The sequence below is a fragment of the Neoarthrinium moseri genome (assembly GCF_022829205.1).
Source record: "Neoarthrinium moseri strain CBS 164.80 chromosome Unknown scaffold1_Wmoseri_CBS_16480, whole genome shotgun sequence".
Taxonomy (NCBI): domain Eukaryota; kingdom Fungi; phylum Ascomycota; class Sordariomycetes; order Amphisphaeriales; family Apiosporaceae; genus Neoarthrinium; species Neoarthrinium moseri.
Genome location: NW_026055115.1, coordinates 2040049 through 2061173, shown reverse-complemented (window position 1 = coordinate 2061173; position 21125 = coordinate 2040049). Strand labels below are relative to the sequence as shown.

The 21125-nt window shown below is 52.1% G+C and overlaps 6 protein-coding genes across 6 annotated transcripts; 1 reads left to right on the top strand and 5 right to left on the bottom strand.

Moving 5' to 3' along the window:
- Positions 1 to 121: 121 nt before the first annotated feature.
- JN550_000648 (uncharacterized protein) lies at positions 122 to 696 on the bottom strand (the record flags this gene model as incomplete). The annotated part of the gene is made up of 2 exons (XM_049318230.1): positions 122 to 582; positions 633 to 696. 2 exons carry the CDS (start codon positions 694 to 696, stop codon positions 122 to 124), a joined length of 525 nt encoding a protein of 174 aa, XP_049177937.1.
- Positions 697 to 1327: 631 nt separating this feature from the next.
- JN550_000647 (uncharacterized protein) lies at positions 1328 to 3301 on the bottom strand (the record flags this gene model as incomplete). Its single annotated transcript, XM_049318220.1, has 4 exons — positions 1328 to 1916; positions 1968 to 2049; positions 2100 to 2804; positions 2914 to 3301. 4 exons carry the CDS (start codon positions 3299 to 3301, stop codon positions 1328 to 1330), a joined length of 1764 nt encoding a protein of 587 aa, XP_049177936.1.
- A 1776-nt stretch (positions 3302 to 5077) lies between these two features.
- On the top strand, positions 5078 to 6780 carry JN550_000646 (uncharacterized protein; the record flags this gene model as incomplete). The annotated part of the gene is made up of 5 exons (XM_049318209.1): positions 5078 to 5249; positions 5300 to 5677; positions 5742 to 5919; positions 5977 to 6040; positions 6094 to 6780. 5 exons carry the CDS (start codon positions 5078 to 5080, stop codon positions 6778 to 6780), a joined length of 1479 nt encoding a protein of 492 aa, XP_049177935.1.
- Positions 6781 to 6980: 200 nt separating this feature from the next.
- Positions 6981 to 8165, bottom strand: JN550_000645 (uncharacterized protein; the record flags this gene model as incomplete). Its single annotated transcript, XM_049318197.1, has 4 exons — positions 6981 to 7594; positions 7647 to 7731; positions 7783 to 7953; positions 8010 to 8165. The coding sequence occupies 4 exons, from the start codon at positions 8163 to 8165 to the stop codon at positions 6981 to 6983; spliced, it is 1026 nt and encodes a 341-aa protein (XP_049177934.1).
- Positions 8166 to 9771: 1606 nt separating this feature from the next.
- On the bottom strand, positions 9772 to 11245 carry JN550_000644 (uncharacterized protein; the record flags this gene model as incomplete). The annotated part of the gene is made up of 4 exons (XM_049318186.1): positions 9772 to 9936; positions 10013 to 10162; positions 10234 to 10859; positions 10918 to 11245. 4 exons carry the CDS (start codon positions 11243 to 11245, stop codon positions 9772 to 9774), a joined length of 1269 nt encoding a protein of 422 aa, XP_049177933.1.
- A 1712-nt stretch (positions 11246 to 12957) lies between these two features.
- JN550_000643 (uncharacterized protein) lies at positions 12958 to 14048 on the bottom strand (the record flags this gene model as incomplete). The annotated part of the gene is made up of 3 exons (XM_049318175.1): positions 12958 to 13178; positions 13310 to 13801; positions 13871 to 14048. 3 exons carry the CDS (start codon positions 14046 to 14048, stop codon positions 12958 to 12960), a joined length of 891 nt encoding a protein of 296 aa, XP_049177932.1.
- Positions 14049 to 21125: the final 7077 nt, after the last annotated feature.

Here is a 21125-nt window from a genome sequence, read left to right as displayed (position 1 = left end):
ACAGGTAAATCTTATTAAATTTATATAATTATTCAACAATAACTGGACTGTAAAGAAAGGATAATAAAGCAAAATCTACCAAGACTCGTCCTTGCTAGCATGACTCGGTCATTGTAAGATGCTACAACGACTTCAGCGTTTGCCAAAGCGCAACTGATCCAGCAATGAGGGGCATGACAAGCCGGACTGAATTGAACTTGATCCACCTCCTCGCATAAGTCTCCGCCTCAGCCGAATCGACTCCTGGTGCTTTGGGCTCCTTCAAAGCATCCAACTTCTCATTTATTGGCTGCATGTTCTTCGCGGAGTGTACGACAGTCACCAAGTGACAAGCCGCGGCAAGCGCATACAGTCTCCAGTCGCCTAGCCTGCCGCTTCCTGAAGATGCGGCGTAGGCGGTGTACCCGTATCCAAGTATGCCGAAAGTGCTAATAGGCCGGAAAAAGACGTTCCCAACGGCCCAGAACACGGGCCACTGCCGGCCTAATAGACGCACGCGTGCCGCATGGTCTGGCGAAGTCGGGGATGGAAAATCAACCAGCAGAGCCGGGACGCCCATGAAAGATTGTGTGATGGCATTGCCTGCGAAAGGGTGAGCCTGTAAGTCATGGTCGCGTTGTTTTCCTACCTACCAAACAGGATGAAGGAGAAGGCAATCGTTGTGCCGACAACAGCTTCAGGACTAACAACAGCCATGGTTGTGACACGTGGTAAGCGTTGTGAGGAATATAGTGCAGGTGCAGTTGTAGTGACGAAGCTCGTGAGTGGTTTCTCAAGAACTGGATTGGAGCAATCTTGCCTGTGCTATTATACGAAAAACTGCTTGGGTGTAAGCTGGTGGACGAGGCGGTCAAAAGCATGCGACACGGCGGCGTCCCCAATCTTGACTTGGACATATTACGACGCTCAGACTAAACCTTGGTCTGGCAGTAGGTGTGCTCCTGCATAGTGCTCGGACCACCGATGGGGCAGACTTGATGAATGCACATCGTAAAGCCACAAGTCAGACCACGTGCGAGCTCCAGTGCCTAGAAGCGATAATCCTACCATTGTTGGCAAGATATTGGTTGCTCAATGAAAGGAAAAGTCTTGCGAAGGTCGACAAGAGTTGGGAACACTACACTTCAATGGGATACTTTTACATTGAAGGAACGTCAATTGAATGAATCTGGGTTTGATTTTCTCATACAACGCGCAATTCAGCTGGAAACAAATAGACCAGTATGGCCAATCGTGCGACTGTAATATATATGAAGTTTTCAGTAATTGCAAAACACTAGAGTCCCAATAAATATTATAAAGCCTCAACCTCATAATCACTACCAGGTCATATCTCGGAATGCAGGTCTAGTCGTGGGGCTTCTATACCAATCTCTACCGTCTTGACCCAGCTTTTGACTTTAGCTTGTTTTTCTTGAGGCAGGTTGAGCCTTAATCCCGTTTTTTCATCCCATAATAATCCAGGACCTCCGGTGGCGTGTGGCTGCGAGACAGCTCGGGCAGCAAACTGCGCTCTTCTGGCCAAGTCAAGAGCTTCTGACTGCTTCCAGAGATGCAGTGCTTTTTGCTTCCTCTCCTCGCTCCGTGGCTCAAAGGCCATTTGAAAGGGGTCTGGTTTGATGATAAGGAGGGAGTTTGACTTATCCGTCGGGACTCGTAGCTCTTGGCCAGTGTTGGGATCAACTTTCGGTTTTAGATTGAAGCACCAGGCCAGAGCGCCACAAGCCACAAGTAATTCGTCCTGAGTCAAGGTCATCCCCAAGCATTGTCTCTGTCCCCATCCGAAAGAGGACATCCCTTTGATTGTCGGATACTGTGTCAACGGCTCTTGAAATGTCGGCCATCCTGGCTCAAGCCAGCGTTCTGGACGGAACCTTTCTGGGTCGGGATACTTCTTCGGGTCGCGTAAGAAAGCCCTATAACCCGTGGTGAGATTCTGCGGCCAAATTGAGACGCCGTGGGCTTACCAGTCAAGGGGGAGAATGCGCGTCCCTTTTGGAAGGAAAAAACCCTTGTATACGTCATCGGCCTCCATCTCGTGAGCGACCCCTAGCAAATAGTTAGTGAAAATGGCACAACTAGGCAATTCGACAACCCACCTGTAGGTACGTTAGGCTTCCAGCGCATCGTCTCCTTGATGCAAGCGCGCAGTATTGGTAATTTTGGCATGTGGTCGAGGGTCGGGAGGTCTCCTAAGCACTGTTCGTCGATTTCCTTCTGGACTGCAGCCTGCCACTCTGGATGGTGAACCATAGATACAAGAAAGTAGGAGAGGGGCCCTGCAACGGTGAAAATACCAACCAGCGCCAGCATTCCAAGTGCTGATGATGCTTCATAGTCTCCTGATAAACTTGGCTTGAGCGTTGCCTTTTCCAAGTACTGCCGAGTCCAACATGGCCTCTGGTAGCCGGCTTCCATCTTCCTACGAACCTTTAGGAAGTTCTCCATCCACCAAGCCTGCTGTTCGTCGTGTCTCTTTCTCTCTGCCCGCTTCCAGGGGTTTAAGAACCAAGGGAGATGCCACAGAGGCGTGAAAACATTCGTAATAGGACCGGCTGGAGACATTTGGGTCAACAGACCCCAGGCACTCGGTGTGCACTCTTCGCTCAGGCTTGGGTCATCCCATGTCAATTGGCACATCACCTTCGATGCCATATCCTCGAGGGAGAATTGAAAGTCATCCGGGTTTTCTATCAACCTGGCGAGCCATCGCTTGGCCTCGTGATACATAATGCCATAGTAATGAGCATTGCTCGCTTCTGTCAGGTAAGAGTGCTGAAGCTTGCGTTGGCGTGCCCAGTACTCTGTCACAATCAGCAGGTTGCAGCCATTAGATCTTGAATATAGAAAATAATCAAAAAGGGACATCGATCCAGCTGCCAGGTAGTGCACAAAACAGGCATCATCGCTTACTATTCTTGCCCATCAAAGGCAGGTACTCCATAGAGCCATGGGTGCTCTTTGAGTCGAAGAGTGACCTAATCACTGGTCTGTCTGAGTTGAACTTGGCTTTTTTCACCAATAGATCCTCGATCACTGTCTCGTCTGACACGATCAAGAACTTGGCGCCAAGCATATCCGTCATGTAGAAACCATTGTCGCCGCTGAACACATCGGCCCATTCCTTGAATTTCAACCACATAAACTGGATGGGTAGGTCGTGTATGCGGCCGATGAAGGGAAGTTGTCTCGGTCCCGGAGGAAGTCTTGGGTCGTTCTTTGCCTTGTAGGACTGGATGGTCTTGAGGACAACGAAGCCTACCAAGGCAACGCCCAAGACCAATTGCGTAAGCAACTGCATGGAGGCCCTGTGGATAACAAGAATTTGGCTGGCTAGTAAGAATCAACCCGAGGTCGATCCAGCCAAGAAGAGTCTGAAAAAAACTGTATCTAATTTGGGAGTCTTGGGTTTTATGAGCCTACGTTAGCCCCACCAGGCTCCCAGTGGCAGGGTTGAGGTGATGATGATCGTATACGAAGCATGCATGTCACTCACAGAAAGACCCAAGTACGGGAAGCATGCTCGGCCTCTTGAACAACCGGGGGCGATACCTCAATTGGGGTGTAACGCGCGGTCTTCCCAGCCTCACATGCCCCAATGCGAGGACTCACAAATTGGTTAAAGCCTACAATATCCAAACAATTGCACAAGGATTGCAAGCAATCCCCGTAATCCTAAGATTCCATCTGTGAGCCATCGGGGACGCCTGCACCGCATGTCAGAGCTGGGAAGGTCGCAAAACGTCATTGAACTTGATCGTCGGTCCACCGGGGTAGCCATTTCCCAGCCATTCTACGCGTGCTTTGATGCGAGAGCTGAAGTAACTCATCATGAAACAAATCTGGCGACCTTGAACCGTGCTGTGGTTCGGAATAAGCCGACCCATCAAGGTGTAGCTATCTGCGTGACCGTCTGCGTGACCTCCTATGCACTTTTTGCGGCGAGCGCATCTTGCCAAGCCCGAGTGCTATGCGTATTATGAGAAAGCTTCTTCGATCATGAGTTGTGCAGTGAAATTCGGCCCGGAAGATTTGTTTTTATGGAAGATTATGACATCGAGGATACCCATGAATAGTCCATTTGTCTGTTCGGCGGTTGTTGAGCGGATTTTCCTACTCTAACTCCCTTCGACACTACGGGATACTCAAGGTACTGTCTCAAACTCAAGAGAAGTCCCTGTACAGAACGATTGACTGGTACATCTTCGAACACAACTGGAACGTAACAACCCGAACTCAAGAAATACAAATCATGTAGTTAGCCACTGAGGTACACTTTCTAGGTGAGATTAGCTGTCCAGGGGCTCAGGGATCCAGGGATCGATGAATCATGACGCAAGATGAGGTGTGATACCATTCAGTAACTCCGTGAAGACTGACCAAATATCCGAATCCTCAGCCATGTGAAGGTGTTTCGCCGATCTCCTGGTTACACTAAGCATGTCATCTGAACATGAGTTCGGGCAGAGCTTAGCGCGCGGCCCCCAAAGACGTGGAGGGTCATAAACTCTGTTGGCCTAGGTCAGGGGAAATGGAAACAAACGCGCACCGAGAGACTGGTGCGTCTCCACCAAGGAACAAAGTTCAGACAAGCCATCGATATCTGACGAGAGATCTGGGATCCTATCGGATGTCGCGTCTGATGAGATCGCAGGTTTTGCTCCGCTTTATCTGATGTATGGCTGCACCTAAAAATCACTCTCGGATGGCTTGCATATTGATGAAGTAAAAAGGAATATGGAATATGGGGGCGGGTCTTTTTCGACGTAGTTTGCCGACGCGTGGCAGCGAGATCTACCTAATGCGAGGTGCCAAACCTTCGGCACCGAGAGGACCTTGTTGGAGACTGTTTGCGTGGGGGGTCATCCGGTAGTGGCGTCAGCAAGTTCAGATGAACTGATTTGAGCTAGCAAGGGCACGCCGTTGACGATACTGTGCTCCACTTCTGATATATCTATGAAACAGATAGATATAGTATCGTTCGAATAGTACGCTTCACGGAGAACCAATTCGTCTCCACGTCCATCGACTGTCGCGTCAGCAATACTCTTCAAATTTCCATTTCAACTCAAACACCATGGGCTCGATTGGAGTCTCGGACTCAAAGCCCGTTGGGTCATACTCTCCTAGTGGCATTGATGTGCTCATCGTCGGTACAGGACTTGCTGGCTTGACTGCAGCCATCGAGTGCGTCCGGAAGGGGCACAATGTGCAAGTCCTCGAGCGCAACGAGACGATCAATACAGCAGGTGAGTTGAGAAAGATACACTCAAGACAGTAGATTAACTATTTTCGCCAGGTGACATGTATTTCATGGGCCTCAGTGCTACCCGGTTCTTCAAGCATTGGCCCGCCATGTCAAAGGAATACGACGCCATCTCGCTGCACAATGCGTGGATCGAGACCTTCAAGCACGATGGAGAGCGTATGATACCCCCGGCGAAGGTCTCTGATCGCTTAAAGGCGCAAGGACTGGACCCAAGCACGCCACCGGGAACCTTTCAGATGCGCCCCCTGGTGTATAAGATGTTTGTCCGCCAGGTTGAGAAACTAGGGATCAAAATTGGCTACAACAAACGCGTGGTTGACTACATAGAAGATGGAGAGGCTGGTAAAGCGCTCGCGATCACCGATGAAGGGGAGAGATTTGAAGCAGACGTGATCATCGCCGCTGACGGTGAGTGCATGCTGACCGCCTATTTTAATACCTCGAAGATGCCAATGCTGACGGGAGCACTAAGGCGTCGGATCTAAGAGCCAAAAGCTGGTTGGTGGGCAAGTCAGAGCGATGAGCTCAGGAAGAGCGATGTGGAGAGCAGCATTCCCGAGGACCCTACTGGATAGTAACCCCGAGGTTAGGGAGTTCTTCAAGCTAGTAGGTGAGAATGGTGACGAGCCGATCATTCGAACGTGGCTAGGGTATGTGGATTCGCAAGCATAGTACTTGATTTTCGCGACCATGCTGACAGAGCATAGCCCCGGAACATACGCGATGACCTTGTCTCGGCCGGACACGATGATTTGGATTATGAACCATGATGTGCGTTTTTTCCATGACTCCTCTGGGAGCGCCCAGGCTGACTCAGTAACTAGGTGACCGGATCCGAGGAGGAAAACTGGAACAACACAATCGAAGTCGACGAGGTGCTTCGCAACATGGACAAGGGTGTTGGCCCGAAGCCATGGGCACCTATGTTTAAAGAGCTGATCAAGCTCACTCCGCCCAAGACGATAATCAACTTTGAGCTCTTCTGGCGGAACCCCCAACCGTCGTGGTCTTCACCCCGGGGCCGTGTGATCCAGATTGGTGACGCCGCCCACTCTTTCCTCCCGGCATCCAGTAATGGTGCAACCCAAGCGATCGAGGATGCGGTCTCCATAGCCTCCTGCCTCCAACTTGGGGGCAAGGAGAACATCCCGCAGTCCGTTCGGGCTCATGTCCGATTCCGGTTCACGCGTGTTTCGTGTGCTCAGAAACTGGGCTTCTCCAATGCAGAACTGCTGCAGGACACTGACTGGAGCAAAGTGAAGCTAGACCCGCGAAGAGCGCAACCCAAATTACCCAGCTGGGTGTGGAGCCATGATCCAGAGCAATACGTCTATGACAACTACGACAAGGCCATTCAAAACATGAACCAGGGCATCGTGTTCCAGGAAGACACCAGCATCCCCCCGAACTACCCACCGGGCTACAGATACGAGTCATGGAGTATTGACCAAATCATGAATGACGTGAGAAATGGTCGGCCTGTAGACCTTGGCCCAGGTAACTGGGATTGAAGATAGAAGACGTGTCATCACCTATGAATGACCGTATGTGGTTTGGATGGAACGGGTATTCCCGGACGGTCGTCTGATATGTTTGTGCTAGTAGTCTATATAAGTAATTATGTACAGTATTAAGAAGCACTGCAACAAAATTGTGCCATGCCGTATGTTGCACATCAGACTTTCTCGATGCCTGACACGCCAAGCTACTCTCATAGCACCACAGTCGTGCTCGGACTGATGGAGATTTGGGGTATTGTTGCAGTGTTTCCCCCAGCTTTGGATGAGGGAACTGCGGTAGTAGCTGCGGCGCTTGTGGCGGGATCCGCTGCTGATGAGGGTGTGACCGTCACATAAACCGTTGTAGTTGACGAGGTTGAAGGAACTTTGGGAGCCGAAGACGGAGCCACAGTCACGAAAACAGTTGTGGTGGACGACGTCGAGACTGGGGCATTTTCCTTGGCTGATCCTGATGCTGTAACGGTTTCTGTGATACGTTCCGTGACTGTTATCGGCTCACAGGTGACGGTAATCAGTTGCTTGGTAGCAGCAGGATTGGTTGCAGCTGCGGAGCCCGTTGCTTGCGTCTTGGAAGCGGGAGACGCGGCGGTAGTGGAAGCGGCGGGACTGTCATTCTTGCCATCACTCTCAGAAGCAACGCCGTCAAAGGTGAAAGTCTGAGCAGCATTTCCAGTCTGGCAATCTGCGATCTCGACCACATTTCCTTTCACCGTGAAGCAAGAGCCAGCCTGGTTGGCCGGGGTAAGTGAGAGGGAGCTAGCGCTCCCATCGGAAGCGAATAGCTGCGACTGGGAAACCGAGCCGCCTTGTCTATGATTAGTCTCAACTCACATCCTAGACAGACATAATAGACTTACTTCCGTCTGCAACGCCACCACAAGAGAACAACATCACCTGGCTACCAGTTGCCTGCGTAGGGTCGAAGGTCAAGCAAGCTTGAGTCTGAGGTCAAGTCAGTCAAGATGTCAGAAGGCATGAAAAGAGACTACTAACCAATGTACTCGCAATCAAGATAGACCCCGCTACGTCGTTGTGTTTACCCTGCGTGATCACGTCCCATCCTTGACCCGCCGTTGCTCCGCAAGCTGCGACCTGGATTGGGGTCAGGTTTGCCGATGAGTCGCCCGAAAGCTCGTCAACGAAGAGACATCTGCCATCCGATGTCTAATAGTCCCACTGTCAGAAGTTTTAACACACATAACCCGCCCCACTCTTCATACCTGAATGTTCGTGTTGGAAAGGGTTCGGACAGCGGTATCGTCTCGTTGCTGAGCCTGCTCAAAGGCGCCTTGATCCAACTCGCCCACCAGTCGATATACCGGTCCAGCAGATGCAAGCGTAGAGAACGCCGCAAAGACAACCGCGGACTTGACCATCGTGACGTGTGCTCGGAAAGAAATATGGGTCGTGGAGAGATGGCGAACGAATGGGAAGCCGTAGTCGGTATCTGGCGGAAGCACCTTACAGTCTGTAAAAGAATGAAAGATCCCGCTCAACGGGCTTGCAAATAGTGATTGAGAGAAGCGAACGAATGCAGTGAAGGAATGAAGACTATTGCAAACCGCGAGAGAATCGGAAGACGACGAGAATCGTGAGAAAGAGCACACGGCCTCACTTGAGACCAATGAGTAGTTACATATGGAACAGAAGAAACCATCGTGGTCGTTCGCCAAGGCGCTTACCCGCCTCCTGAGCGCTTACCGAGCCTGCAGGCAATCTGGGTGCAGACTTTGGGGCCTGGGTCCGCGAAATGAGAAGTTGTCTTGGCCTCTTCTTGCAAGGTCCCGCAGAGGTTTCATGGGTCCGAAATCAGCGTTGAGGTTCACCAGGCGGTTGTTTCGTTTTGAGTGAGGAGCTGGCTGCCAAGACGAAGTTATGAGAGGTCATCTCCTCGTGGTGGAAGCGCCCGGGGGCTGTGAGACGGGGTGTGTCTCAGCCGCTAGGATCTGCGTAGGGATGTGGGATGTTGCGGCTCATCTTGATGAGCGTGGGGTTGATTGGACCAGAGCGCCCGGCACTTGGCCTTCGCTGCTACAGACGCGCATGGCCGGTCGCGATCCCTTGCCAGCGGCTCTCTGTGGTCCAATGCCTACATAAGACGCCTTTCTCTCTGCTGCGTTGTTTTCTGAATCTTCTTCTATTGAATGTGAGGCTGCGACGGGAAAGCGGCGAGCCGGATGCGTCTCGTCTGATGGACACCGTTTGACCAGAGCTTTCGGCGACCTTGCCGGAAGCCCCCATGTTGCCAGGGGCACAGGCCTCCCATCTCCGTTCATCCCAGCCCTAATTAGCGGAGACCATCCCTGAAACCTGGTACCATTTCTCGTGATGGGATGGCCCGTCATGCGAAAGCTTCTGCGAAGTTACGCAGCCACTGACTGATCGGGCGGCATGGAGATTTTCAGCTAGGATTGACGCTGATTCCCAGCTGGTATAAAATGCACATTATTGACTTAAGGGTTGCCATTCGGCTCCTGCCGAATGGTGTCTACCCGGGTACGCCTACGGCCCCTACAGGGCTCTAGGCCATGCCTCAAGGCCGACAGACTCAGGAAAGAAGCCTGAGATACGTTCGGCCCAGCCTTCTCCTATTATCACGTCGCAATACTCGTACCTAGTAACTATGATGATGACCGCAAAACCCCAGCATACTGACAGTCTCAGCTTCCCGACGCCGCTTTGGTATATCCTGTGCAACGTTCTTCCGGTAGTAACCCGTAACCCCATCGGACGGCATCTAACCCTTGCTGACTACCGTCTATTAAGATTCACTGGGGTCGTAAATATGATACTGGCAGGTGGATCCTCTTGCGTCATGGAGTAGTTTGAGCATCAATTTGATTGAAGTCCTATTTACTTAGACGCGAAGCGCAACAATCATTTACACGTCACGCAGACTATTTACAGTATTTTGTCTCTCGGCGTTTTCTCATAGAACCACGAGAAGGTGGAACCAGCTCGCTTAACACATCGCTTGCCAGTTTACACCAGCTTGGGGAGGATTGCCTTCACGCCGTTCCAGATCTCAATGCCACTGGGCACAATCTGGTCCGCGGGCAGGACGAAAGACGTGCCACGGAGCTCGATAGCCCAAGCGTAAGTGACTTTCGTAGTGTCTGTCAAGTAGTCCGTCGATCCTCCAGTCGCCTGCCAGTAGTTAGTAGGATGTCCTTCATGAAAGTGCTAAGCCCGAGAGGGAGAGGGCGTTAAGGCAAATACATACCTGGTAGATCGTACTGCAGATGGGGCCGGCAGTGAATTGCGTGCCGTAGGCCTGGGCAATGGTCGTCTTCATGCTGTTCGCCAAACTCTGCTGTGCTGCAAGGTTCGCAACCCGCGCACTACAACTGTAGCCATACGGCAGGAGAATGTCCTTTGAATACCAGGTCAGTCGAAAGCACTCAACGAGGTACAGTTATTATAGCACATTGGAGTAGTACTGACCTTAGCATAGCTGTGGAAATCGATGTACCAGCGAATGCCGTTCTTTGCCGCAATCTTGTTAGAGAATGTGGTGAGAACCTTGCACTCGGGAGTGTCGCATGCGGCTTCACCCTTGTAGTCCTCAGCAGAAGGGGTCGTCGATGCGCCACCGGGAGTGTCCCAATGGTTGGGCCAGTTGCGGTTGATGTCAGTGCCCACTGCTGAAATACCAGAGCGGACCTGTCGGTTCTTGCGCCAAAGACGGGTGCTCTGCTGGCTGTAGACAAATCCGTCCGGGTTCACAACGGGGATGATGTAGAAGTCAAAGTTGTCGAGGAAGGTGCTGGTGGTGCCATTGCTGTAGCCAGACACCAGCTGGTAGAGGAGGTACTCCGCAACCATGGTGGCAATCCACTCGCGAGCGTGGACCGTGGCATGGTAGTAGACAACGGGCTTTGAGTCCTTGCCACCTGATCCCCAGAGGTGGATACCCGTGATGTCTCGCTTCTCATAAGTCTGGCCAACGGTGAAGATCTCCGAGTTTGACGGGAAGGCAGCCTGCACGCTCTTCAAGAAAGACAAGTGGTCCGCGTAAGAGTGGTAGGCGTTGAACCACGTAGCCGAAGGTAGGGCAGCAGCTTCGGGGGCTGGAAAATGGTTAGTACTAATATCACTTATAAGTCGGTTCTGAATGCGATTACGGACCTTCAAATGGCACGAGGGGGCCTTCAGCGGCGATGGCGGCGCCAAGATCCTCCTCAACCACGGTTGCGTTCAAGCCAAGGGCGTTGAAAGCGTCAAACTCGTGTGCAGGAACAGCAAAGTCCACGTGCTCGCCATGGTCGCAGCCTTGGAGGGTGATGGTATCGGCAAGGGTTGAAGCGGTGCTGAAAATGGATGACCTTCCGTCATCGGAGGTTTCCACATGGACCAGCTTGTAACCGTCGTAGTTGACCTTGCCGGCGTCCGCCTCGGGGAGGACGACAGCAGAGGCCAGCGACGCCGCTGAGAGAGCGATGTTGAGGTACTTCATTCTTGCTAACCAATCCAATGCAGGATAAAGCTATACTAGAGACGGTGCAACAGAGCCTGGTGCCAAGGGACGAAACGAGGACACAAGAAGCAGACGGTACGGCGAGCAGGGGGATTAAAATACTAGAGATCGGCACGCTGAGCGACCTGTTTGCGAGGGGTCTCCCAGTTTGCGAGTACCGGCTGCCAGTGGCCGAGTGCTACTCAAGAGATCTAGTCATTGCCTAGAACGGCAGGCACGTAGTTACTCTGCCCAACCGTCTTCGCAAGATAATGCGGGAGGGAGGCGGCCAAGGGCTACACGTGCGCGGTGCTGCGAGGTCGTGCTGGAGAACCGACCGGACGGCCAGGCGCCGGTGCTGATTTGCCCATCTCAGCACGGCACCAGTCGTGACAGGGCTCGGCAGGGGATCATTGGCAGATCGCGTCGAGGGAAGAGGCGACAGATGGCGATGTGCAAGCAAACTTCCCCCGCTGCAAACCTTGCCCGGGGGTAGCAACGGGGCGGCATACATCCTGGTGGAGGGAGGTGCATGACTTGGCGGGCTCTAAAGGTTAACCCCAGCTTCCTAATGCAGCCACGTTCTAGATTGAGTCCCTGCAGGATGGACATCCGATCTGCATTTCTCTGGGGGTTGCCAAATCCAGTTGCCTTCATCAGATAGGCGTTCCGGCACTAATATTAAGCTTATTCGCAGAGGAGCAGGTCTGTCCTGCCAGCTAATTGCTGCCAGACGGACACGGAGCACCAACCTATGTGGTGAGCGTTGCTGGTTTAATTGCCTGGTTTGCGATTGAGTATGCGGCAGCTAGGGTGCCGCCTGGCCCGTTCGCGCCACCAAGCTGGTGGCGCCATTCTTAGCAACAACCATCAGATCTGCACCAGCCTTTTTGAGATGCAACTGAATCTCATAATACTTCAAGCGACGGTGCCGCTTTTCACCAAGGTCCTACGGAGGAACAAACCGCTTTATGCAACTCAATAAATGCCGCAGCGCTAAGCGTGGTGTTGAACATAAGGAATGTACAGCCTTGACACTACTGTGTTTGTTTCGTGATTTAGTGGGTAGATGTTACCGTCACCTTGGGCTTGGTTTGCATGTACAGTATGGGGGTAGCAATGAGTGGGCCTGAATAAGTCCACCAGCTCAACGGTGGATTGGAGCTGTGTTATACATGCTCGCGCGGCATTCTCTGCCAACAATTTCTTGCCCGTGTAAGAGTGCCTAGTATAAATTGACTGTTCGCGGTGGCTATGCACTCGTTTTCCTATACCAGCCACTCAATGAGATACGAGTTGGGCTTCTTACAAGCTGAACAGCTCGTGCCATAGCTATACCAGGCCGAAGTAATGCGTTGATCGAGTTTTGTCTCTGCGCCACACATTTTCCTTGGTTGTCGCCTACCCCAACGAACTGGTTCCACCTGCCACAGCGACAGGATCCCCGGCAGACTATAATGACTATCTAGTATGCTGTTCTCGATAAACATTCCAGAGTGGTTTCGCCGTATAGGGGGATAGTTCCTCGCGCACCTGCTTGAGCACGGTGGCGCGGCGGGGTACTTGGCAGGACTTGTGTTTCAGGACAAAGGCCATTGCGCGGTGTGCAAGCTACAGTACCGAAGATTGCTGGTAAAGCTGATTTAAATTTGAGTGAATGGGAAACGGTTCCTAGAAGATACTTTTCCCAATCTTCATTATGTACTCCTGGTTCAACCCTGTTGAGCAATGCACTCTCGGTGAGCAGAAGCCCCTGAAATCAGTGTTGCCTGCTCCATCCACTTCACGAAGCGGCATTCCTCGTCCGGACTGCCAAAGCTCTGACAGCCCTGCTTTACCGAACCAAATTTTGTCTGATGCACCTTCTTGGCTCTAGGTGCGCGTTCATCGTCGCACCATAAATTGACGTCCTCGCCCGCCAACCATTGCTCCACTAGGACGGGGTGTAAGCTTCCGCGTCATAACTTATTGGTGCTAAGCGCAGGCAAACTCATCGAAAGCGGAGGTGTTATACGGTTTTCTATACAACAAAGAGATGGGATTCAAGAAATAAAATAAGCTTACTTTTCCCATACATCTGAAACCAAGACTCGTGGTTTTGGGCGGTGGGCAGATCCCTCGTGACCGGATATCCCAAGCTGCTCTGAGCCGCTGCAAGATGCTGGTAGCCCTCGGGAAATGATTCTAAGAGTTCTTTCGAGAAAACAGGGGCTCTGTTTCCATCCACAGGCACAATCTTGTCCTTCTCATAGAACAGCTTGACGTACTTAGCCTTCCAGTCGCCGCCAGCGTCAGGATCCTTGAAGCAGAAGAAGATGAAACGGCAGTCGCAGTCTACATCATACTCTGCCCCGACGGGACACTCTGGCGTCGCTTGAGCAGCTTGCGTTTTGAAGCGCTGGGTGATAGTAGCCTTCATCTTGCCAATGGCACGTCTGTGCTCGGCAGCGTAATCAACAAGCGTGCCGCATTCTCGGTGCATGATGAAGTCTCCTTTGTCTTTTCCTTTCTTGGAGATGGAGATGAAATCATCAATCGTTCGCCCCTTGCTCCAGGCTGTTATGGAAGATGTCAGCATGGACATGTCCCAAGGTAAATTTGCAACGAGGCGCTGGGAGGATGTACTTGTCCAGACCGTGGCCTCTTTGGTAAATAGGTTGCGATAGTTCTTCCATTCTGAAGAATCCCGGTAAACAGGCCATCCTCTACAAAGCTCAGATACTGCGAACCTCTCTAGTAGGTCAGCAGTTGATCCATTGATGTGGGAGAATTGGCGAGTATGGGCATCGATGGAGGTAGTCATTTTGAAGGACTCTTCTTTGAGACTGAGCTTGATGATATTGATGTTACAGAACTCCATTGACTGGCGAAGAGGGGATGGCTTATATACCCAGCGTATTAGATGGCCATTGCAATAGCATGATGGCCAAACCCATGCCTGCTCTACCGCCCTTTACCTCCTTATCATATGCTAAGTATTGTTGACGCAGAGGTCCTGAACGTTTGTCCACCCCTCTGCGGCAAGCTCCAAGTTGAGCAAACATCAATGCACTCAAGCGCCAACCTCAATTGCGACGAAACGTGGGGCTCGCAAACCTGCCTTCGGCGAAGTCGTTTCGAGAAAAGATGAGATGCCTCTGTCCACTCAATGGCCCTGGATCTTGATGGCCAGAGTCTCGGTCTCGTCCGATGGTTTCGCGCAAACGATCTCAACCATGCTACTGGGGCCCGATCGTGCAAACATGCCACCACCCTCAACAACCATGTGGAAGGGCACCGCGGAGCGGAGCCGATCTACCGCTTGAATGCCGTGAAACTAGAGAGAAGGTGATCTTTGCGGTATGCTACAGATTAGGGTCTCATATTACTATACCATTCGCTGGATTTCTCCGGCCTTCTCGGCGGCTTGCGTGACCTGACAGTTTACGCTACACACGATCGGTCTCGACTAACACGGCAATCACCTCTCACGAGTTTCTTAATCGATTGAAAAAAATTCAAATGGGGATTTCTGGGGGCCCGCCACAATCTAGCCGAGGGCAGCAGATCCAAACGTGTTGAACAAACACAAGGCTAACAAACACGACACCACAGCTATTCCCCAACAAATGAAGAAGGAAATTTTCGGAGATATTGGCGGGCATCTATGTGGATCACTATGCCAACAATAATGGCCTGATCGACTCATCGCCTGCCAGAAATTTTCTCCCGCTGATGGCAAACGTAGTGCCGCAACAGAAGAAAACGAAAGCCCGGCGGCCCCTGCGGGTAGCCGAGGATACCCACACAACTTTACGGCCAGTGAATGGAGCTTTTCTCGCAGGATGAAGATCTGTCAGTGTCAAAACTGGTGTGCCAACACAAAGTTGTGCCTAGGTCGGTCCAACTATTGTACACCAGTTATTGTTGCCTAGCATGTTAAGAATTTTCCTCGACTCAAACAGTCTCAAAAGATCAGAATCATATGTCCATTGTGAAGTCCAACGTCGTACGCCTCTGTGTCTCTGACACCAACTGTTGATCTTATGCAGGAGCATGGCGCAACAAACCTCGTTGTTGCCTTTCCGGAACTTCGCTAAAGAAAACTCTGCTCCTGCCTTTTGACCTTCGAGCATAATGTAACCAACAATCGCCAGTTTAGGTAAACCACCGAAATCATGCAATTTGAAGTTCTCAAACTTTCATGCAACTGACGTGGCCACGTCGATCTGTTCAAACCCGTTCCAACGTGTTGCAAGTAGAAGTGACAAGGCCTCATGCATCCGTGTTGAACAGACAAGACTGTCAACCGGTGTGACACAGTTTCAAGTGATCTCTTCTCATGCTTCCACTCGCAGGACCTCAAATCCCACCGGTGTGTTCCCATGCCCCTGATGCCGATGCGAGCCGACTGGACGGCCCCACGGGGAAGGAGTGTTAAGGTCGAGGTTCGCCCCTGGTTTTCCGGCTTTTCTCATTGTGAAGGATTCTCCTATATGATATGGAAACTGTGATTGAAATCCTTCTGGCACATGTTACAGGGAAATCAGTGCGCCACATGATATGATAGTATCCTGCATAGAGCTGATCTTTTGATTTCAAAACGGTATATCACCAACAGAAATGGGCTGATTGGGCGGCCCAGAACGGTCCCTGAGAAGAGCGAAGATGAAGATTTGAGATAACCGCCGAGCACCAATGGCTACGAATACGTCGAGTTTCAGCCTCCATGGTCTCGACCAGTCCACCATTCCTATGGATCAATGCGTGTGCTGGGTACAGGAAATGGAGATATATTCTTTGGGTACATTCACGAATAGAGCCAGGGCCGGCCCGGTAGCAATGATGAAGTCAAACCTTCGGACCGGGGCCATTCCTCCTGTCACAGCTTGTGACGGGCTGCGCTGTGTTACTGTGATGCGAAACCCCCAGTAGCCCCAACACATTAACTCGTTCCGCGCATCGCATCCTTCTCGGCTGTGGCTTGGTAACTTTTGACCGGTTGGCATGGAATTCAGTTTCACGATGGTAGACAATCTCATGGCCATTCGGCATGAGTCAGGAAATCACTGCCTTGGCTGCCTGGATGGGGTGGGTGGGCTGGACGTCTTACCGAAATAGTCTTATGTAAGATCTTTTGATAGAAAGCGATAACGCCTTTGGCGAGATGTCCAGGCCACGAAGAAAAGCCCACCTAAAAACTCTAGTGAAATCAGACCGAACGGCACAGCCAGGCAGTGTAGTCAGGCAATAGTATTTCCATCCAATTGCAGGCACTTTATTCGAGCGTAGGCAGTGACTGCGTAGATTCTTCCAGATCACTAGGGCGTAAGGCGCAGCCATGTGACGCCGCCCCTCTGCCGTCTGATTGGCTCAATTGGCTGAACGGCCCCTTATATCGTGGCTCAATGGATTCGGTGGGGGCCAGGCTTCAAATCCCAAGGGTAAGGACCGCGCAGGGGTCCTCAGCCCTATGGCATGCTCTGCGGAACCATTGGCCGGCGCATCGTATTGTCCATGTGATGGGTACTGACCCTAAGGCTGCCATTGGCCCTGCCTGTTTCTTTAGCACGGGCCGAACACGTGGGAATAGGCACATTCTTCACCATGGCTCTGCAGGGGGTCCCCCGTGGCTTGAACTCGGTGTGCATGCATTCAGGAGGATGACTGTACGAGAGCCAGGCGATGCTCCTGCTGAGTACGATGGTCTCGGTCGACCTGAGTTGACTCAACACCTGCGGATTCGAGGCGAAGCAGTGTGTATATAAGAGCCTCACTGCCTCTGAAAGGAACAACTCTCATCCTCATCATCACAGCATCAACTATCATCCTTTGCTCTAAGCTTCCGCTATACAGCTCACATAACATACTACCCAAGAAACCCTTAGCCAACCACCTTCCAACTTCCAACACCACCATCTTCACCATGTACTTCTCCAAGGTCGTGCTTATCGTCGCTGCCATGTTCTCCGTGGCATTGGCTGCTCCCCAGAACTATGAGGTGAATACCTTTGGCTTCCAGCAGCGTTCCCGACAGTATACTGACCATCACAAACAGTCTCGCGGCGAGCCTGAGTGCGCCTCATGTGAAGCCCACGCCGTCATCGCCGATGCCTAAGTTCAAAACCTACAATGGACTTGTCATCTCGAGTCGGTATCTAATGCACTGATGCCGTCACATACGGATACAATGGGCTCCGGCTCGGAGGGGATTTCACGCCCGGGGCGGCCACTTATCTCTTGTATCAACATTATTTTGTATTACAATGTTTGGGACATTATATTCGACATGATATTAGATGGGAATTAGGAATGTTTGCAAAGACACAAGGCAAGAGGGAGCCAGAAGATACCGTCTGCAAAGACATTGGGCGAGGGGTGGTTAGACGACTTAGTCTGCAAAGACACAAGCATCGCTGGATATTATATTCCTCCAAGCGAGTATGTTAGACGACAATATTCCGCTAAATTTACTGAAGTTTTGTTCCTTTGGATCTGGCGTCCTGATCATAAAGACAGAGAATGCATAGCCGATGCTGGGGAGACCTTGCCCTGCCCTATGTGTGAAATGGAACACGGAGCCTAGCGCTTGGCTCAATTGAATTGTGGTGCACTCCATTCTCATCTTCAGAGGCATGTAAGTGGAATAAACACATAAGAAGCAGCCTTGGTAGAGGATCACAACACCGGGAATGTATGCCTTAGAGTGAATAACAGAGAATATCGAATACATGCTTACTGAACTCTGAGGAGGACATTGTTTGTCCAATGGTAATCAGTGTTTCTTTCCGATCAAGTATACTATAATCGCGCACCGACACATGGGATTCCATCATCTGTGCATGTGGCATAGGGGCATTCCGGAACAGCACAGCGATCAGGTGCCGAGATGCTGCATAATCTTGGACGGCACTTGAGCTGATAATTGAGACGACGTGCTGAAGGGATGTACTGTAAAACAATTCACAACAGGTCAAGAGCATTCGCGGAACCAGCCTCTGACCTCCTTGGCCTCTATGGCGATCCGGAAATCCCGTCGCAGCCGGAAACGCTTTGACTCCCGCCCGTTCCGTGCCTGGCGGAGCTAGTCCTCGGTCCCCATAGATGCCGTGCATATGCAACTCACGTCACGGCAAGACCGATCTGCTGTCACGACGGCGTGATCGATCGTCATGATAATGGCTTGAATGCATACCTACCTACCTAGGTACTGTAAGAATATTTGACATAGTTTGCGATGAGATCGGGATTTCATCGGGCGAGCCCAGCTGATCGACTTGGGTCACTGACTCATGTATCAATGTGCGGAGGTTGCGGTTGAGAATTTGAGGTACATACAGCAGATAGGTGGGCTTGCTGGGCATCTGGGGGAGCCGGGGAGCTGGGGTTTGTTGACGACACATCAGGTCCAAACACTGATCATCGTTGCAGCTCCAAAACACGTGCCCAATCACGGCAGTGGGCAGTAGGCTCGAAAATTTTTGTGTCGATCAGTGGAAGGCCCAGGCCCTGGCGGGAATGTCTCACACATGGCCCTGCCTAGGTGCATAGCTTTCGGGCATTTGGTGTCGGGGACGGGCCAGTCAATTGGAATTCTACTATGTACGAGGGGGACCTGGGGGAACATCAAAAAGCTTGGCAGAGGCAGCTTTGGAATCAAGGTTTCCAACCATGGTACAGTTGTTCCTCCATGTCATTGGCGGGTAACGCTTCTGTTCATGCGGCTGAACTTCCTTGGAACTGACATTTTCCTTCATCAAACTTTTTTTCTGCCCCCTTTCTCGACGATGAACTAGGCGCAAACCGTCCTGGTCAAATGAAGCTCGAAACCAATCCTCATATTCTCTGCCAGTCAGTTGGATGCACGTCAGCAGTCGTGGGTCTCTCAGCCTTAGAGCAGAGACCCTTATGACGTAGTCGCTTTTCTCTACCTTGGAGTGGGCTGGAGGAAGCGCCCTAGTCCAGTATCCCCAATGGCCATTCGGGCACACGTGAACCTGGTCCAGGCCCAAACTGACGAGGGGCGCGCCTCAGTCCATTCGACATCCGGTAACAGCCAATTGATGAGTAAGGTGTCTGCGATTGCGAAAACGGCGCACCCGTACCTCCGGATTGCAGATCTCAAATTGCAGCTGTTTAGACTTTGGTCCGCCCCCCGCAGAGTTTCACCGCCAGGTCTGTCTGTGGCCGAGAGCCGTCTGTTGTTGCTGCTGCTACTGCTGCTGCTACTGCTACTGCTGACTGAACTCAGTCCTGACGTCGTCAGTGGCCGCGCAACAGCCCAGACTGCCCAGCCAAGGCATTGTCATTTCGGGAACCAAGTATCGGGGTATCTTCCAACCCTTGCATGGCCGCAGAGAAAAGAAACGAGAAGAGAGCCAAAAGCTGGGTTATTATCTCAGATTGCTCACCGCATGATTTGCACCTTGTGCATCGCGATTGTATCCTTGCTCGCCAGGCGTTGACGTGTCCGACTGCTGTGCAGGGTATCCTGACTTGGCAGTCTGCAGTTATTGGCAATTGAACACCCGAATTCAGGCACCCGGCTCCCCAATTTGGCAGTGCTGTCATGGATGCCTTTACGCTTCATCCATGGATGTGTACCAATGCCCCTTTCTCCTTGCCCGGGATTAGTCCCAGCGCCCTTCGGCAATGCCCCCAGCGGCCGCAGCATCATTGGGAGTCGTGAGCATTGAAGCATGACGGCCAATTTCATCAGGTTTGCAAGTGTTCCTGGCGGACCGACGTCTTGGTGCAGCACGCTACCCGCCTGCGAGCTAGTTTCTATGTACACAAGTGGAAAAGTCTCCAACTTCCTGCACCGGTGGGGAGAGGACGAGCTTCGTGATTGGCACCAGGGGCACGGTGTCGTGCATCCGATGATTCCTGCACTCCCTGTTTGGGTTGGGTCCGTCAAATGGGCGAGCCCTTTGAGGCAAGTTATCACGAACTGCGTGCGACGAGGCATCCGTTCGCGGCCCCGAGACACCACCCCTACGAGTTAGAGGAAGTAAACTTAGCGCATCCCAGGGCGGCCGTGAAATCAGCACGCCCTGCGCTGCGAGGGGCTGAGCGCTCTACACGATGGGCGCTCCTCGCTTGAGGACGAGGTGAAGCACTCGTCGCAGTCCAGGACTGCCTACACGTAACGTAGACGTTAGAGACTACCGTCCGGAGAAGGCGAGGCTAGTGCTTCGAGAATTGTTCTTGGTCTGCTCCCGTTGTGAAATGAGTGCCGATGGTGCCGCGATAGTGAGGGGCTACGCCGCAAACTGGGGAACTCGCTAGTCCTGTCGCGGTGAAGAAAGGCCAAGCAAGATGCGTCGTTGGAGAGGACTACATCATAGGTAGATCATCTGCAGCCTACCCGCTGCCCATTAGAGACGAGCTGTGCTGGGGGGGCTGCCAGTCATAGTCAGCACCGCAGAAAGGCTCAGTCCTCACATCACCACACGATATCCGCGCCGTCGCCGTTCACCCTTCAATCATCCCTTCATCATCTGCGCCGCTCCACAGCCCGAAACCTCGCTGCGCTCTTCATTTCGAGCCCAGGAACTCAAGCCCGCTGCATCGACCAACCCGGCGTCTTTGCGTTGGCCGCAAACAGGAACCGGCGCGGGGCAGCAAATTTGAGACACGCCTTTCCAACCGGGTGCTTCCCTCTAACAAACAGGCTTTGCGTTGCTTTATCGCAAACTGTCGTGGACGCTTTTGTGTTTCGCTGCTTCCAACCGTCAGTCAATAATGACCTTGTTATGAGTCTCTGTGCTGTACGTTTCCAGCTCCCATTCCCTTGAAGTCCTCCCCTTCCCCCCGAGCGTTCCCCTTTGCCTCTCTTCCCTCGCCCCTTCTTAGAAGTTCTGCGTAATCACGGCCCCTTCATTCACTCAGCCTTTCTGGC